This window comes from Lepisma saccharinum, chromosome 1 (genome assembly GCF_977018435.1).
Source record: "Lepisma saccharinum chromosome 1, izLepSacc3.1, whole genome shotgun sequence".
Lineage (NCBI taxonomy): Eukaryota > Metazoa > Arthropoda > Insecta > Zygentoma > Lepismatidae > Lepisma > Lepisma saccharinum.
Window position 1 is genome coordinate 38,849,883 of NC_139229.1, and position 16,138 is coordinate 38,866,020.

Consider the following 16,138-nt stretch of genomic DNA (forward strand, 5'->3'; position numbering starts at 1 on the left):
CTTTGGTATATGTGTGTGTTATTAATACAGCTTTCAGCTTTTCAATCAATGAAATTTTTTGATCAATTTCGAGCTGTTGTTTCTTTGATTATAAATTAGTGAAAAATGTATAAACCAATGGGGTAAGTTTGGACTCGTTAAAACGTCTCCTTATATATGGCCATGATGATAGGTGTAAAGATGAGATTGATGAAAGGACAATCATAAACACATAGGGTCAGGATATAACATGAGCCACACAGAGGATTGTACTGGCTGTGAGTCCTGACGCTCGATCCTCCTTAGTCTGCAAATGTAGTCCATAGTGTACTACGTGAAAGAGAGGTTGCTTTTAAGGTGTCTTTAGAAAGGGCCAACACCCCTACTTTCGTATATGCAATCTACTATATAAAAGGTGGGCCAAAGGTAGCCTTAGGCTACACTTAGTAGGTATGCACTGTACAGTACATTTATATGTTCAATACTGTTTATGCACATTTATTTAACACTTCACTTGCCTTTTTTAACACAGTTTAATCTCGTAAATGCTCAAAATGACCTCCTTCAACATTGCAACATGCTTCGAACCTTTCCATAACACTATGACATAGAGTACGACAGAAAACCTTATCTGCATCAATTTCAGTAAATGCTTCTCAGATGTACGATTCTAATTCATCCACTGTGTGGAAATTTTTCTCGTAAACCTTGCTCTTTACGACACCTACAAAAAAGAAATGCATTGGTGTTAGGTCAGGTGAACGTGGTGGCCATTCGATGCTGCCCCTTCTTCCTAACCAACGGTGTGGAAAGGTTTGGTTAAGGTAGTTCCTTACTGCCAAAGCATAATGGGGAGGTGCTCCATCTTTGCTGAAAGAACAGTTCGGCAAAGTTAGCTCTGGTTCTGAGTTGTGGCACTACCACGTCTAGGTAATTCGCCCCATCCACAGTTCCATCAAAGAGAACTGGTCCGACAGCACCTTCGCTGGACAATGCAGCCCACACTGCGATGCCAGGCTGGTTCAGTTGAGAAATGATGGTAACATGAGGATTGTCATCAGCCCAGTACACGCAGGTATGCCTGTTCACGTGACCTGACAATTTGAAGCAAGCCTCATCTGACCAGATGATCTTATCCAGAAGGTCTGGCTCAAACCGATTTGGTTACGCATCAGTTCGCAGAACGGTAATCGGCGATCGGGGTCGTCGTCCAAAATATCATGCACCAGTCGTGGGCGATATGGTAATATGGATATAAAAACATTTCTATAACGTAGATCAAGGATATAGAATACTGGTTTGGAATTATTGTTTTGAAAAATTAGATAAAAAACGTGAAACCAATAATAAAACAACTGTAACGCTACTTTTGGCCCACTCTGTATATGTCGTGTTCTTTGGCGTTTCTCCTATTATTGCATTCCAATTTAAAGTTGTTAAACAAACAAAAATATTCACGACAAAATTCAGATCTTCGACGCTCCTAGCGTAAATGAAGCTTCAAACAGAAAGTTGTTTGCTCCTAAATGGTGTGAAAGCTTATGTGAGACGCTGTATATACTGGCCGAGCTCCGTGGCGGAGTGGTTACCCCAGTGTGCTACAACATCAATGGTCTCGGGTTCGAATTCCGGTCTGGGCTTGGGTGTTGTCTGCGATTATCCCTTCATCAATTTCATCCTCATCTTCGCAATTACCCGAGCGGCAGAAAAACGAAGTAAAATAAACCAAATCAATCAATCAACGCTGTAAATGATGTTTATACTACATAGAAAGAGACATATATGGAGACTGGGATGGATTCGATACCCGGAGGAGGCACATAGTGGTTCCGATCCCACTTTAAAAATGTAGATCCAGTCCCAATTAGCCTTACTGTGCATCAAGTGGACTTGAAACACCAAATCAATCAATGAAAATCAATCAATCAAGACGAGAACGAGGCAGGCATTTACATCTCGAAACGAGACTATGACCTTGCAAAGTCACCCCCTACAAAAATTACGTAGACAATCCACAAATAATACGAATAAAATAATACTGACACTCCAGCACAGCACATCACCCTCCCACACAGTCACTTTATTTATGATTATACTGTATTACTGCCGCAATAATATTTTATACTTACTTAAATTGTGCACAATAAACTTTACTGCATATTTCAAAAGTTCTTACCATTTCTAATGGACAATTGCATGCCCTTTTAAACCTGAAATTACTGCTTGAAAATGCGCGGTGTGTATATGAGCATTCTAGAAGGTCACCTGCTGGCTGCCCCCAAAACATGGAAACTCCGACAGTTGCGTGGTTAGCCTCTGGTGAGAATATAATTATGAGTATTTTCACGAAAGGACCTTCCACAGATATGACAGTTATCTTCCCAGCTTCTTTCACGCCATCTTCTCTGTGCAAACAGTGCTGGGAATGAGATCGTATCACCACGGCGACAGATCCTTCTCTGATTCTGGCAAGACAACGCCATATTCGCATGGTTATCGTTCTGGCAATGGAGGTCCGGTGACAATTAGCTTCCCCATTGTCTCTCGTGGCGTGATGTCAATGATAAGAATATTGTTATGTCTAAACCTCATTTCCAAACACTTGGAGGACGGGTTTGTATTAATGTCCTGGAGGGGTGTTTGAGTAACGAAAGGCAAGCGCCAAGTTCATTTCGGTTGCTCCTAAGGCAACTTCTGTTAGCAGAATTATTTTATGATCTATCCCAGAGGTCTCCAAACTCACAGAGACATTGGGCTTCTTCCCACATTTGATTGGTTGGTTGATTACACTGCGCCATCGGGGAGGCATATTCCCACATTTGAAAATATATGACAAGCTACCAATTGTGGATTGATTTTCTTTTTACAATCCTTTGTTTAGTTATAACAACTTTAATATATATAATAATTTCTTTGCAGCACTAGGACGCCAGGGGCATTGGGTTCGAATCGCGGCATAAGAATATTATCTTTGTTAGTGTCCATTCATTAAATTTCATCATCATATCATCAGGGGCCTCCCCGATGGCGCAGTGGTAGGGGTCCCGGGTTCGATACCCGGTGGAGACACAAGTGGTTCGGATCCCACTTTAAACTGTAGGTCCAGTCCCAATTAGCCTTACTGTGCAACAAATCAATCAATCAAATCATCATATCATCATTCGCCCTCATCGTCGCCATTAGCCAAAAGTGGCAGAAAGACGACGCTAAATAACAAAAATCAAATCACATCAAATTACTTGTATTATTTTTAATTTCTATGCAACATACAGAGGCTGTCATTACTTAAAGAGAGTTCAAAACATATAAATACTTTTCTTACAAACACAGTAAAATTTAGAAACTTGTTCCTAATCATTATCCTCTTGTTCTTATCATGTTAATGAGGACGACACTCATTTTCATCCACAATATTTGTCAAATTAGGTGAATAGGTTGTCTCAGATATTAGAACGAGTTGTTCTGTTGGGCACAAGCAGATCTTTCTGCAAAAGTTTCACTCAAATATTACCTCTCTTATCTACAGTCTATTCTAGCCAACTAACTCACGAGCTACCAGTAGCTCGCGATCGAAGGTTTGGCGATCCTTGGTCTATCCAAATGTAAATCTACTTTCACAGTATAACTTCAGTGAATTAGTCCTCGGCAACGTGCACTTACAATAAGTAAAAATTGCCTAATTCTCCTTCCTTCCTCTCTCTATTATTTGTCTCCATCTCTTGCAGCTTCTTTCTAGCTTTCGTTATTCATTTCTCAGTTTAGTGAAGCACCCTCCCATTTCCTTGTTTCTTCTTTAGTATTTCTCTCTATCGACTTTTGCAATTCTTCTTACTTCTCTCTCTCTTCTTTCGTTCTCGTTGATTTCTTTCCTTCTCTTTCTCTCACTTTCCTACTTTTCTCTACGTCCTTACTTGTCTTCCTCTCTGTGTGTGTTTTCGCTTCGCTTCTCTAATTCACTTTTCTCTCTCTACTTGTTCGTTATTTCCCTATCTTTATGTCTCTCATTTTTTCTCTTCCATCTCTCTGTCTGGTTGTTCAATTCTCTTCCTTTTTATCATTCTCTTACTTATTATGACAAGTACGTAAGTGACTACTCTTTCTCTCTAATAAGGAACAACAGTATAATAGACTATTCTATCAACCTTAACATTAATGTGCCTGTTCTTATAGCCCTCCCCAAACAAAAAATATTTCATTGTCGAAGAGCAAAAATGACAGCTCTCTCAATCTCTCCGATATGAAGCGACTTTCAACACGATTACAAGTGAAAATAACATCATTGTTTTGGATGAGTTTATACAAGTTTAATGATATTAAGCTCCATCATCAAGCTATCTATATCTATCATTAAGCTATGTCACTATGTATATCAAGTTATATCACTGCATGTCGTCACCTTGTAATAAAAATGCCCTGGGTTCGATATCCGGTTGTGGTTCGGAACTCACTTTAAACTGGAGGTTCAGTCCCAATTAGCTCATCTGTGACTGACTCGTTAATTTGGTTTATTTACTTCGCTTCTCTGCCACTTTTCACTAATCTCGAAGATGAGGATGAGTGATGATGAAATTGATGAAGGGGCACTCACAATGAACACCTATGCTCAGGCCGGGATTCGAACCCAGGACGCCTGGCATCGTAGCGCCACCACGGAGGTCTGCTATCTGGCATAAAGTGGACTTAAAACTAAAATCAAACACACGGACAATGTTAGCTAGCTACACGTTTTGGTGCCTGCAACCCCAGTGCACACAAACCGCCAATTGGCCTAATTGACAAAGGTTTCGAGAGCATGCAACTTCGCACTTAGTCACTGCACGTATTGAAACCTGCAGAGGTGAACGTAGTGACCTTTGGCAGCTGGAGAAAGGGACGCGGAAGGCAAAACGACAGAATGTGGTTACCTAAAAGAAAACAAGAAGGTCACGTGATCGAAACAACGAGTTCCCGCAGTGCCTTTAATTCGGTTTTCAATCGAGTCATTCTTGCCTTTTGAGACAACGCCCTCCCAAGGAGGGGAATTGATACGTTCCCTAGAGACAAGGATTGCTGCGTTGCGCTCCAGATGCAAGGGGCACGCTTCCTACAAGGCAGCTACGTCCTTGCACGAGTCACGACTCTGGGGAGGGCGTAATCCAATCCTCCCCAGGTGGGGATTAAATAATAACAAAGCTGTGAAAACAGAACTGCCCATATGAAGGGAGAATAGCAACGTTTTATACTATGTTATGTCTGTGGAACAACGACGCGCAGAGAAGGGGAGAAAGCGAGTGGGCAGAGTAAAGCGTGTGCATTGCTGCAGCTGCAGTGGCGTTGCCCCTCCGTGCAATCTCCTTCCCTCTCACACGTTCATTAGTCATGTTTTGAGCCACTCACTACTTGCTCAGAGAATCTGTTTAGCTTGCTCCACAGACACCTATACTCTGTCCCGGGAATCTGTGTAGCAAGGACTCGCATAAAGGAAGAAAAGGGGAGAAGACGAGTGGGTGGAGCGAAGCAGTATACGCTCCTGCAAAGGCTGGTCACGGTAGTCGCTTTTCCTCCTCCACGGAATCCCGTTCTCTCGCACGTTCATTGGTCGAGCCCTCTCGAGTCACTAACTTACGCAGAGACTTGCTTTCGTTTGCTTGCTCCAGAGATTCCCGGGACAGGGTATACAACAGAGTATGAGCTGTAGAGGTAAATTTAGGTCTAACGTTGACTACGTAAAATACGTCACAACCCCATTATGATTTTCATCAGTTGCCTTGTGAGTCCCCGAATAACGTAGTGGCTAACGATACAACCTTGTAATAAAACGTGCGATTCACAGTGGAGGCACATTGCACAGTGGTGCAGGTCCTTCTTTGAAAGTAGTTCCAATCCTGATTAGACTACCAGAGCTTACAGTGACTGAAAACAAACTTTTACTTACTGAAAACCCCTTTCATCAATTGGAGAAGTTAATATCCAAAAGTTACTGGAGGGTATTAATTCTAGTTGGAGATCCTGAAATTTTGCCAAATGGTCTACCATTATTGAGCAGTGAGTTGGAGAAATTGGCAAAATACTTTGCAACATGAAACATGAAAATCAGGCTTTCCTTTAAAAGCTACCGCCAATGGAAAATATTACATTGAGAGGGAAGAACTAATAGAAGAACTTATTCATTGACTACCTGTCAAAGAAGAACTGAAGAACATCTGAATGGGCTAACGGTGAGAACTGTGTTCAAGGACTTACAGATCATATCAGAAGTACGATTAACATTTTATCCAATTGCATTAATGCTTAACTTATGAAAAGTCAAAATTGTTATAGAAAGTGAAAGGTATCTTGTAAGTTATTTCAGTGAAGGAGTCGACCCAAATCATCTAAAAATCATTGTTACAGTTCCTTTATATAATAAAGTGATTGAATACATTTGATAACTCAGGGGAACATTTTTTTTTCATTTTCTGTTGCATTTGATTTTTCCACTGTTTCTATGTAATTTTTCAACGCTGATTTGAAATATGAAACTATTTTCACGTATATGCTATAGTTATCATGCAATTTGAAACTTTTACTTTTGCGAAAAAGGACACCCATTGGTATTTACCTACATTGGGGATAGGTGGACAACGACGCTTAGATTCACGCACTAAAACACCTTTGATTAATTGATTGAGTGTGTTTGAAGGCCACTTTGTGTATAGAAAGGCTAATCGGACAGAAACCTCAGCTTAAAGCGGAATCTGACCACTATGTGCCACCACCGGGTATCGAACCCAGGATCCCTTGATTACAAGGCGATGACGTTCCTACATCGTCATCAGTAAGGCCCTAAAACACCTCTTTTTCGGTTTTTCATATCGGATCATGGCTTCATCACTTAGAGAAAGCAGCTGAGTTATTAGCATCCAGGCTGCAAGATAACAAATATACTGCACTGATAAGCAAAAGTGTCATATTTCCGAAAGTGAGAGCAGATTTTTGTGGACTTCTTTTCAGAATACAAGCACTTTGTTTACTGCCATGAGATCCCAGGTCTTCTCACCCAATTAGGTCTTCTTACCTCGTAGAAGAATGGCGATTATTTCTCGATTGCTCTAAGCACAGTATCATGTGTGTTCTCTTGCACAACGGGAATGTTTATGGATCAGTTCCAGTTGGTCACTCAGTGCATTTGCGAGATCATAATGCCATAAAAGAGCATGTGAAAGGCGACGGAGAAGAATATGATGGCAGACTACAGTTGCCAGCGACATTGCCCTGTGCAAGTTCACGGAGCAAGAGCTACAGGCGCAAATTCTTGCCTGAATAGAACCTATTTGAACTTTGCGTGCCATCCATATCAAATTTCTTATATTGCCTTCCGTCTACATGTAGGGATTGTGTTATTTTCTTTTTAAAAAGCCTTAAATTCCTACTCATATTTTACTTTATTGCATACATGTTTAATACTCCAAAAAGTGCTTTTATCTTGCCGAATTTTCAAACTGTAATGCATATTGTGATGCAATTGGCTACAGCCGGATTTCGCACACTTTTCCGGTTTTATCAGAGGTATCTGATAGGCCTTTAACAAGCTGTCACAATGTACAGGATTGCGCACAAAAAAATGAGGCGATGTTGTCAGATGTAAAATGTTCTCAAGCCGTTATCACTTCTGTTGTGTTTGTTTCTGTGTGTGTGTGTCATTAATCTTATCTAACCTAACCTAACCTAACTTTTGAGTTTGAGTAAATTGGTATGATTTACTATTTTATTTCTAATTTATCTCTCTCTTATTGTCTAAAGACAAAAACAGTTTTCCGCACAGACTTTAAAGATATCAAAGTGGCAAAGTTCGATCAAAATCTGTGCGCAAAACAGGTCAGTGAGATTTGTACGCAATCCTGGACCTAAAGTGTGCGCAATTCGGTTGAGGCGATGCAATTACACATGTTTGCGAATACATGAAGAATATCTTCGCCAATATGGTATTCAAGATGGCATCTAACTTTAAAATGTTGAATTGATTTTTGAAAAATGAATATCAAGGCGAAAAATTTAAATATTGCATTCCAAAAAAGTAGATCTTACAGAGAAAAACAAACCTCAGATTTGAAATCAGTGCACCCAAATTAGTTAGAACAAGTGTTGGTATCAAGGTAACAAAAATTTTGTTCCCCCAGTGTAATTATCAGCTTATATCACTGATGATTATCTTCTATAAGATAATAGAGCATTATACAAAGAACGATCATGTGAGGTCTAGGGGAGGTAACAATATCGAACAATCAATTTGGTTTCATACCAGATCAGTCAACAATGAAGGCAGTTGAAAGTTTGGTTAATGAAATAATTACTAGTTTTGAAGCTGGTTCGGTAATGTGTGCAATGTTGACTTAAGCAAAGCATTTGACACAGTAGCCAATACAGTACTACAGTACAATACATTGAACTGGTCTTGATCAAATATCGTAATCCTCAAATTCTGCCCACGCCACGTCGCCGACTTAACTCCTGTCTCTGGGTACCAAAGAAGGAACTAGTCTGACTGACCTGAGCAACGAAAATCCATTCCCGACCCAGGGGAAGAGAGACGCGGAAAACCCACCACTGAAAGCGAAAGTGACGAGCCGTGTGGTTTCTGTTTCCCACGTACCGATCAAACCGATCACACTCCCGCTACGCTGATCGATTCCTTTGGTTCACCGCAGGTTTTCTCGCTTCGACAGCTGCGTCTTAGCTTCCTTCTGCGTTCTGCATGATCCCCGCAGTCTCCTCAAATATTATGCAATACGGATGGACAGCAATTTATATTGAACTCTTTTTCATTGGTCATTTTACGAAAGTGCTCTCTTTACGTTAGTTGTCACTATATCTCCAAATTTTCTGTAGCTTAGAGGAAGTTTTACTTTAAAATTTTAGAAACTCAATTTTCTTTAGAGAACTTTTGATCCACAGATCAAAATTGGTTTCATCTTTTTAAACTGCGCGTCAAATCTCCTGCCAATAGCAGCGCACTGCAATAAAAATAATTTAATATACAGTTACTCACAATGTTGTTCGTACAGGGCACAAGTATCGACAGAGTCGGATTTGCTAAAGCGCATTTACATAAGGATCAGGAGTTTTGGTACAACGTCATCTTGTCCGATTAAACCAAAATAAACCTGCACGGATCAGATGGTGTGACCAGAGTGTGGAGGAAGGCAAATACGCAGGACAATGTTGCCAATGCAACGCCTATGGTAAAATATGGTGGAGGATCCATTATGATCTGGGCCTGCATGTCGGCTAAAGGAGTTGGGAAAATGCAAGTTATTGGTGGAATCATGGACAATAATGTCTGTAATAATATCCTGAAGAATAACGTGAAACAAAATTCCTAGCAAATTGGGTTGCCACGTGCGTTCACATTCCAGCAGGATAATGACAGCAAACATACTGCTCAACTCAACAGGGATTGGTTGATTTTGAACGTATCAAAGCAGTTTAAAACACTAGTTCAAAGTTCAGATCTGAATCCGATTCAGCATTTATGGCCACTTTTGAATAAACTTGTCCATAAACATGAATGCAAGTCAAAAAATGATCTGAAGGGAGCAGTCGCTTTAGAGTGGGAGGGAATCAGCCCAGACACCTGCAAGAGCTTGGTCGCTTCTATTAAGAAGTTAATAAGGTCAAGTGTTATAATTCTGGCTGTTAAATTGTATCATTTTATAACATTTTTACGTATGTTTGTTTTTCTGTTTTCATTGCAACTGTACGAACAGAAATGTGACATCGAAGTAGCATGTTTGCGCTAAAATGTATGTTTTTTCGTTATTAATAAAGTTTATGGAGGAACAAACTGTTGTAAATAAATCACCATGTGTGTTATAACTACATGTAGGGAGACTATCTAATGCACTAAGGCTTAACTTATTGTAATTTTTGCTTTCGTTTATTTCTCACACTTCCTCTGTACGAACAACATTGTGAGTAACTGTATATGAAAACTACTCCGTAGAAAAAATTCACTCCCGAATAATTGTTGAACAAGTAATAAGTTAATGTTTAGTATTAAGAGTAGCTCTTAAAGCAGTTCTCAATCAATGTGGCCATTTCCGCACCCACGTCCAGGGCTCTCCCCAGTAAATTTCCATTTTGGCTGTAGGGATGATTTTAGTGGGTGTAATGGTAAACGCAGTACCAAAACAAACACAGATCAAGGTTTTGTGAAACATTTTATACCGCTAAAAATGTTGGGGCTATGGGATGCTAAAGAGTGCATCTGCAGACATATTTACATGAATACACACAATCGCGAGCCTCCTTAAGGAGGGGACGAACCCATTCTCTTTGGATATTGAATGTTAGACAATATTACTTGTTTCACACGTGTAATTTAATTTCAACCACAATATTTTGAAATAATTAATTATGATGACAACCAAACCAGTCAGCGCATTAAACCCTATTGCCGCTGTCTTCTGTTTCTCGTTACTTGAATCCGCTAATACTTTATGAATAATGTTTGGGAACCGGATTTATTACTGTAGCAGGTCTTGCGCTTTTGATTCTCATTATTTATTAAAAAACTTCGGATGTGTTTTAATATATTATGTAATGACTATTATGAATATATTATATACAGTGCGATCCATTGAAGTGTAGACCTCAGCGTTGGTGTTTGCGTTATCGGCAAGCGAGGCTCTCTCTGCCGTTTGTCGGCATCGTAGAATGTCGATGATGCAAACGCACAACAGTTTCCGTAATTATTTTAAAAAAGTGATTTATTCATTGATTTGCTTTATTTTACTTCGCTTTTTGTGCCACTTTGGGCTAATTTGCGAAGATGGGGATGATATGATGAAATTGATGAATACACACTCACAAACATCCATGCCCAGGCCGGGTTTCGAACTCGGGACCCCTTGCGTCGTAGCGCGATGTACTAACTACTCCACCACGGGAGCCGGCTAAAAAAGAGTTATTCACTTTCACTTACCAGATTTATAAAAGATGTGTTCAAACTAGTCACCTTCGATGCGCACACATTTTTGATACATCTTTATTCAGACACCCACTAACCTAATGCTGGCAAGAGGAGGCGGGGGGTAGAAACCTGTTTTTGCGGAGATCCTTAAGGTAGACAGGCGACTATAAAGTGATAAGGTTCCTTGTTTTGTATTGTGTGCCTGTTTATTAGTCTGGCGACTAAGTGATAGACTACTTGTTATGTATTGTGTGTTTTCTACTGAATTCAACAGCCAAGTGTTTTATGGCTCAGCAAAAGTTTTCTACTGCACAGCGTGTATTTATTTATGATTCATATGTGTTAACTCAATCGGCACGTGAAGTTCAAAGGCGGTTTGAAACAAGATTCCAGGGTGTATAAGTTGAATGCGATTTTAATCTCTGGGGTAGATTAACACACCCTGGAAGAACTGAAACGTAACATCCGCCAAGAAATTGCTAATATTAATCAACTGGAACTGCAGCGAGTTATGGGTAACTTCACCAAGAGGTGTCAAAAATGTGTGGACAATGAAGGCAGCCAGACCTTCTTTCATAAATTGGTAAGTAAATAAATCACTCTTTAAACTAGTTACGGTGGCTTCCCCGATGGCGCAGATGTAGCGTCGTAGCCTTTTAATTAAGGGGTCCCGGGTTCGATACCCGGTGGGGCTCATAGTGCTTCGGGTTCCACTTTTTACTGTACGTCCAGTCCCGATTAGCCTTACTGTGCATAAAGTGGACTTAAACACCAACTTAATCAACCAATGAAACTAGTTACGGATACTTGCGTGCTTGATTGACGGACATCTACAGTGCTGACATACGGCCGCTAACGCCTCGCTTGCCGATAGCGCAAATACCGACGCGGTGGTCTACACTTGAATGGATCGCTCTGCAGAAAACAATATATAATTATGTCATATTAAGTTATACATACACACATATTTCCCCTCAAACAAAGGGGTAAAATAGCATATGATCTGGAAATGTTAAGAGTGAAGTAAGCAAGAATCAAAACAAATTATGTATTACATAAACAAAATAATTATCTCCTTTTACCTTAGACTCCATAGATCCTTTCCTCTTGTCCTTGCGATCCATTGTGGTGTGTTTAGCACCGACTAAACTCCCACGCGGAGTGACTGTCGGCTCATCACCGTCTCTCAAGTGAAGATTGGGCCAGTGGCTCCGGACAGCAGCACCGGACACTCAGTCCGTCCCACGGACGCTCACCATGGCAGGAACTCTCTCGGAAGAAGAGGGAAGAGGATGTTTGAGGAGCGATGAAGCGATGAAGAGTCGCCAGGCGTCTCCTTTCTCCAGATTCACACTTTCACCAGATCTTCTCAGTCCATTCGAGTGCCTGATGGAAAGAAGAGAAGCGTTACCAACACAATATCCACTGAGACCGATTCGAGCAATTTTTTCCCCCGTTCCATATCCGCATTCCCTCTTGCGGTCTTTAGGGAGTTTACAACAATAGGAGAGAGATGTCTTCTACATCGTAACCTAGCACTCAGGTAAAATCGATTATGCGGTTAAATTAAATTTACCGTGAGCTGATCTGTCGTAAGGGTCAGTGTGAGAATTAACGCCATAAAATAATTATTTTGATCCCTGCTATCTAAAAATACATTTCGTGAGTGGGGTCTGACCAAATGTTTCAATACTACTACTACTACTGCTAATAATAATACATTTATATAATTATTGTATTTAATTTCATTAAAATAGTATTAATTAAATGTGTAAAGGTAAAGTGCTCCCCTGTGCTTAGCACCACGCCATGAAGGCGTATAGGGGGTGTGGGAATTAAATGTGTAAATTAATTAATATTGTATTGTTATTGTTACTAGGTAAAAAGAGGACAAATGATATATTCATTATCTAGCTTATGTGTAGTTAAGATCGCTAAAATTCATGTAAAAACATGTAAAGAATTGAATATTTATTAATTACAAAAAAAAAGTTAGATTCAATTGACATAAAGTAAAGTTCCTCATTAATATTTTAATTGATAAGTAGAAGTGTACATAAATCTTTGGAACTGTCCTTCCAAGCCGTAGGGGCCAAATTCTTTGCCTTCCAATAAGTTCGGCGAAAATAAATAACCCTCGATTATGCAACAAATGCTAAACAAGTATATATTGATATAATTTTAGTACTTGGTAAGTCTTTCGGGGGGGGGGGTCAGAACCCCCTGGACCGCCACCCCAAATGCGATGTTTTTATTCCCCTCAAGGAAAATGGGATTGGAAGCATGAAGCATACCATTACAACTACGTAACAGACAGGAGCGTATATTCGAGTCTAGCTAGGCTATCTGCGAAGCCTGAAAAGTAGAGAGTAGAATGCAGAAGAAAAATATATTATAAATTGTGAATAAAATTACTCATTTCAATTATATGATGGTGATTCTGGAGTTGGCAACCTGATTTCTCAGGAGTTGGCAACCTTATTTCTTATGAGTTGGCAACCTAACCGCCGTTGGCATGGTAACGATACTTCCTTGAAGACGCCGAGAAAGAGCAAAATGTGTGTCCATTTATACACGGTGTTTAGGTCGTCTTCCTTCCATAACCACGTGTCATAGTGAGATATCCCATATCTTGGACTTAGCATACGCCACTGGTAACAGACACAATTGAAAAACCATTCGTATCCATTAATGGTTCAGTGATAAAATATTTTCCTGTCGATATTTCTGTTGTTGACGATTTTCTTTTAAAAAAAAAAAAAGTTTTACAGAACTGCTTATTCAGCTATTATATTCCAACATCATTCCTGAAGTTAAGATTAAATTAAACTTACAATTTAATATAATAGCAGCACGTTCAGCATCAAATTTCCCATGTATTTAAATGAGACAGAAATTGCGTGCTGCCACCTACAATAGTTTTCGTTGACCAGTCCCTTTGCATCTTGAATACGTGTATCCACTCATTCAACTCCCACAACCACGCTGGATGTAGGAAGTTCGAAACGGGAAACGAGAAACATCGGAACTACATTAGAAACGTTCATAGCACGACCGAAGACAACGCTGCGGTTATGAGAACGGGGTCAACCTCGCAAATCACGGCGGGGAAAAATCCACAAAACCGCAGGCCGTTGGACGTCATAAGCGTTCATTTGGCCGGTAAACGACCCCGGAGCGTATGGGAAGCTGGCCACAGGTTCTCTATCCGAGTGGCCAGACGGACCAGGCGCTCTCGTGTAGCCTTCGCCCAGAGAAGGGAATTATTCTCGCCTTTCCTCGCCCTTCGTTATGTAATTCGATTTTTCCGCCAAGGTATGTGGTAAGAGCGACAGACAATAGGCAACACGGGGAAAGGAAATGTTCGTTGCTCCGTTTCCTTTGTTATTTAAGGTTGTCTTGCGAGTGTCTTTGCTGAGAACAGCTGCTGTAAATATCAAGAGCGTAGAAAGAAAATAAAATTTACCATAGTTCCGGAAACATTGGACGAAATGCTGAGTTTTGTCCACATCAGGGTTGTGAAAGTTCCAGAAACCCATACATTCTAATGGGTTCTTTTGGGCTCAGCAAGAGGACCGGGACCTTTTTTCTTGCACAATTTAAATTCGGTCCAAGTTGTATTGTTTCAATAAAAAACTGTTCCTGGACCGTATTTAAATTCATTCGGAAAGAAAAGTTCCTGACCGTATTTAAATTGATCCGTAAAGAAAGGTTCCTGGGCTGCATTTACGTAAATTGATCCGTAAGAAAGGTTCCTGGGCTGCATTTACGTAAATTGATCCGTAAAGAAAGGTTCCTGGGCTGCATTTACGTAAATTGATCCGTAAAGAAAGGTTCCTGGGCTGCATTTACGTAAATTGATCCGTAAAGAAAGGTTCCTGGGCTGCATTTACGTAAATTGATCCGTAAAGAAAGGTTCCTGGGCTGCATTTACGTAAATTGATCCGTAAAGAAAGGTTCCTGGGCTGCATTTACGTAAATTGATCCGTAAAGAAAGGTTCCTGGGCTGCATTTACGTAAATTGATCCGTAAAGAAAGGTTCCTGGGCTGCATTTACGTAAATTGATCCGTAAAGAAAGGTTCCTGGGCTGCATTTACGTAAATTGATCCGTAAAGAAAGGTTCCTGGGCTGCATTTACGTAAATTGATCCGTAAAGAAAGGTTCCTGGGCTGCATTTACGTAAATTGATCCGTAAAGAAAGGTTCCTGGGCTGCATTTACGTAAATTGATCCGTAAAGAAAGGTTCCTGGGCTGCATTTACGTAAATTGATCCGTAAAGAAAGGTTCCTGGGCTGCATTTACGTAAATTGATCCGTAAAGAAAGGTTCCTGGGCTGCATTTACGTAAATTGATCCGGAAAAAAGGTTCCTGGACCGTATTTAAATCGGTCCGGAAAAAAGGTTCCTGAACCGAATTGAAATACTTTACAGATACAAAAGGTTCTTTAAGGTCCAGAACCCTGCTGATTTTCTCTCCTGGACCGGAATTGAATTCATTTAAAATTCATGGACCTATAACAACCCTGGTTCACATTTTCATCGCCCCTTTCTGTGTTGTTGACTTATTGGTTGATTTGGTGTTTTCGTTTTTAAGTCTACTTTAAGCAGAGATAGGCTAATCGGGACTGGGTCTGAAACCCTATGCATCCCCACCGGAGATGTAAACCAGGATATCTTGATTACAAGGCGACAACGTTATATTGATTGATGGATTTGGTTTATTTCCCTTCACTTTTACGCCACTATTGGTTAACCGTGAAGATGAGGATGAGTGATGATGTGATTCAATTGATGAAAGGGCCTCACAAAGAACGCGAGCCTCCCCGATGGCGTAGTAGTAAGGTCATCGCCTTGTAATACGGGCTCCCGGGTTCGATACCTGGTGGAGGCACATTGCACGGTGGTTCGGATCCCACTTTAAGCTGTAGATCCAGTCCCGATTAGCCTATCTGTTCATAAAGTTAACTTCAAACCCAGCTCAAACAAAGAGCTCACATAGAACACCCAAAAACCATGGTGTCGCAGCACGCAGTACACACACAGAAGCACCAGCACATGAAGGTACGTATACTGTATGTTTCAACAGTATGTATTTTTTTAAAAAAATAATTTGGGAAGCAAGAAAGAGAAAATAAATTTTGACACACATTTTCAAAAACGAGCTCTATGCATTATGCCGTTCCAAAACCTCTTTCTGATATAAGCGTCGCTACTTTTGCGTTAATGCGT

The 16,138-nt window shown here is 40.4% G+C and overlaps 1 protein-coding gene across 1 annotated transcript in view; it reads right to left on the bottom strand.

Annotated features, from left to right (window-relative positions):
• LOC145994745 (atrial natriuretic peptide-converting enzyme) overlaps positions 1-16,138 on the bottom strand; it is a 119,158-nt gene that overhangs the window by 66,954 nt on the left and 36,066 nt on the right. The window contains exon 2 of the mRNA XM_083130967.1: positions 11,992-12,295. Coding sequence (XP_082987093.1) covers positions 11,992-12,033 — 42 coding nt within the window. The 5' untranslated portion in view covers positions 12,034-12,295. The remainder of the gene's footprint in view (positions 1-11,991; positions 12,296-16,138) is intronic.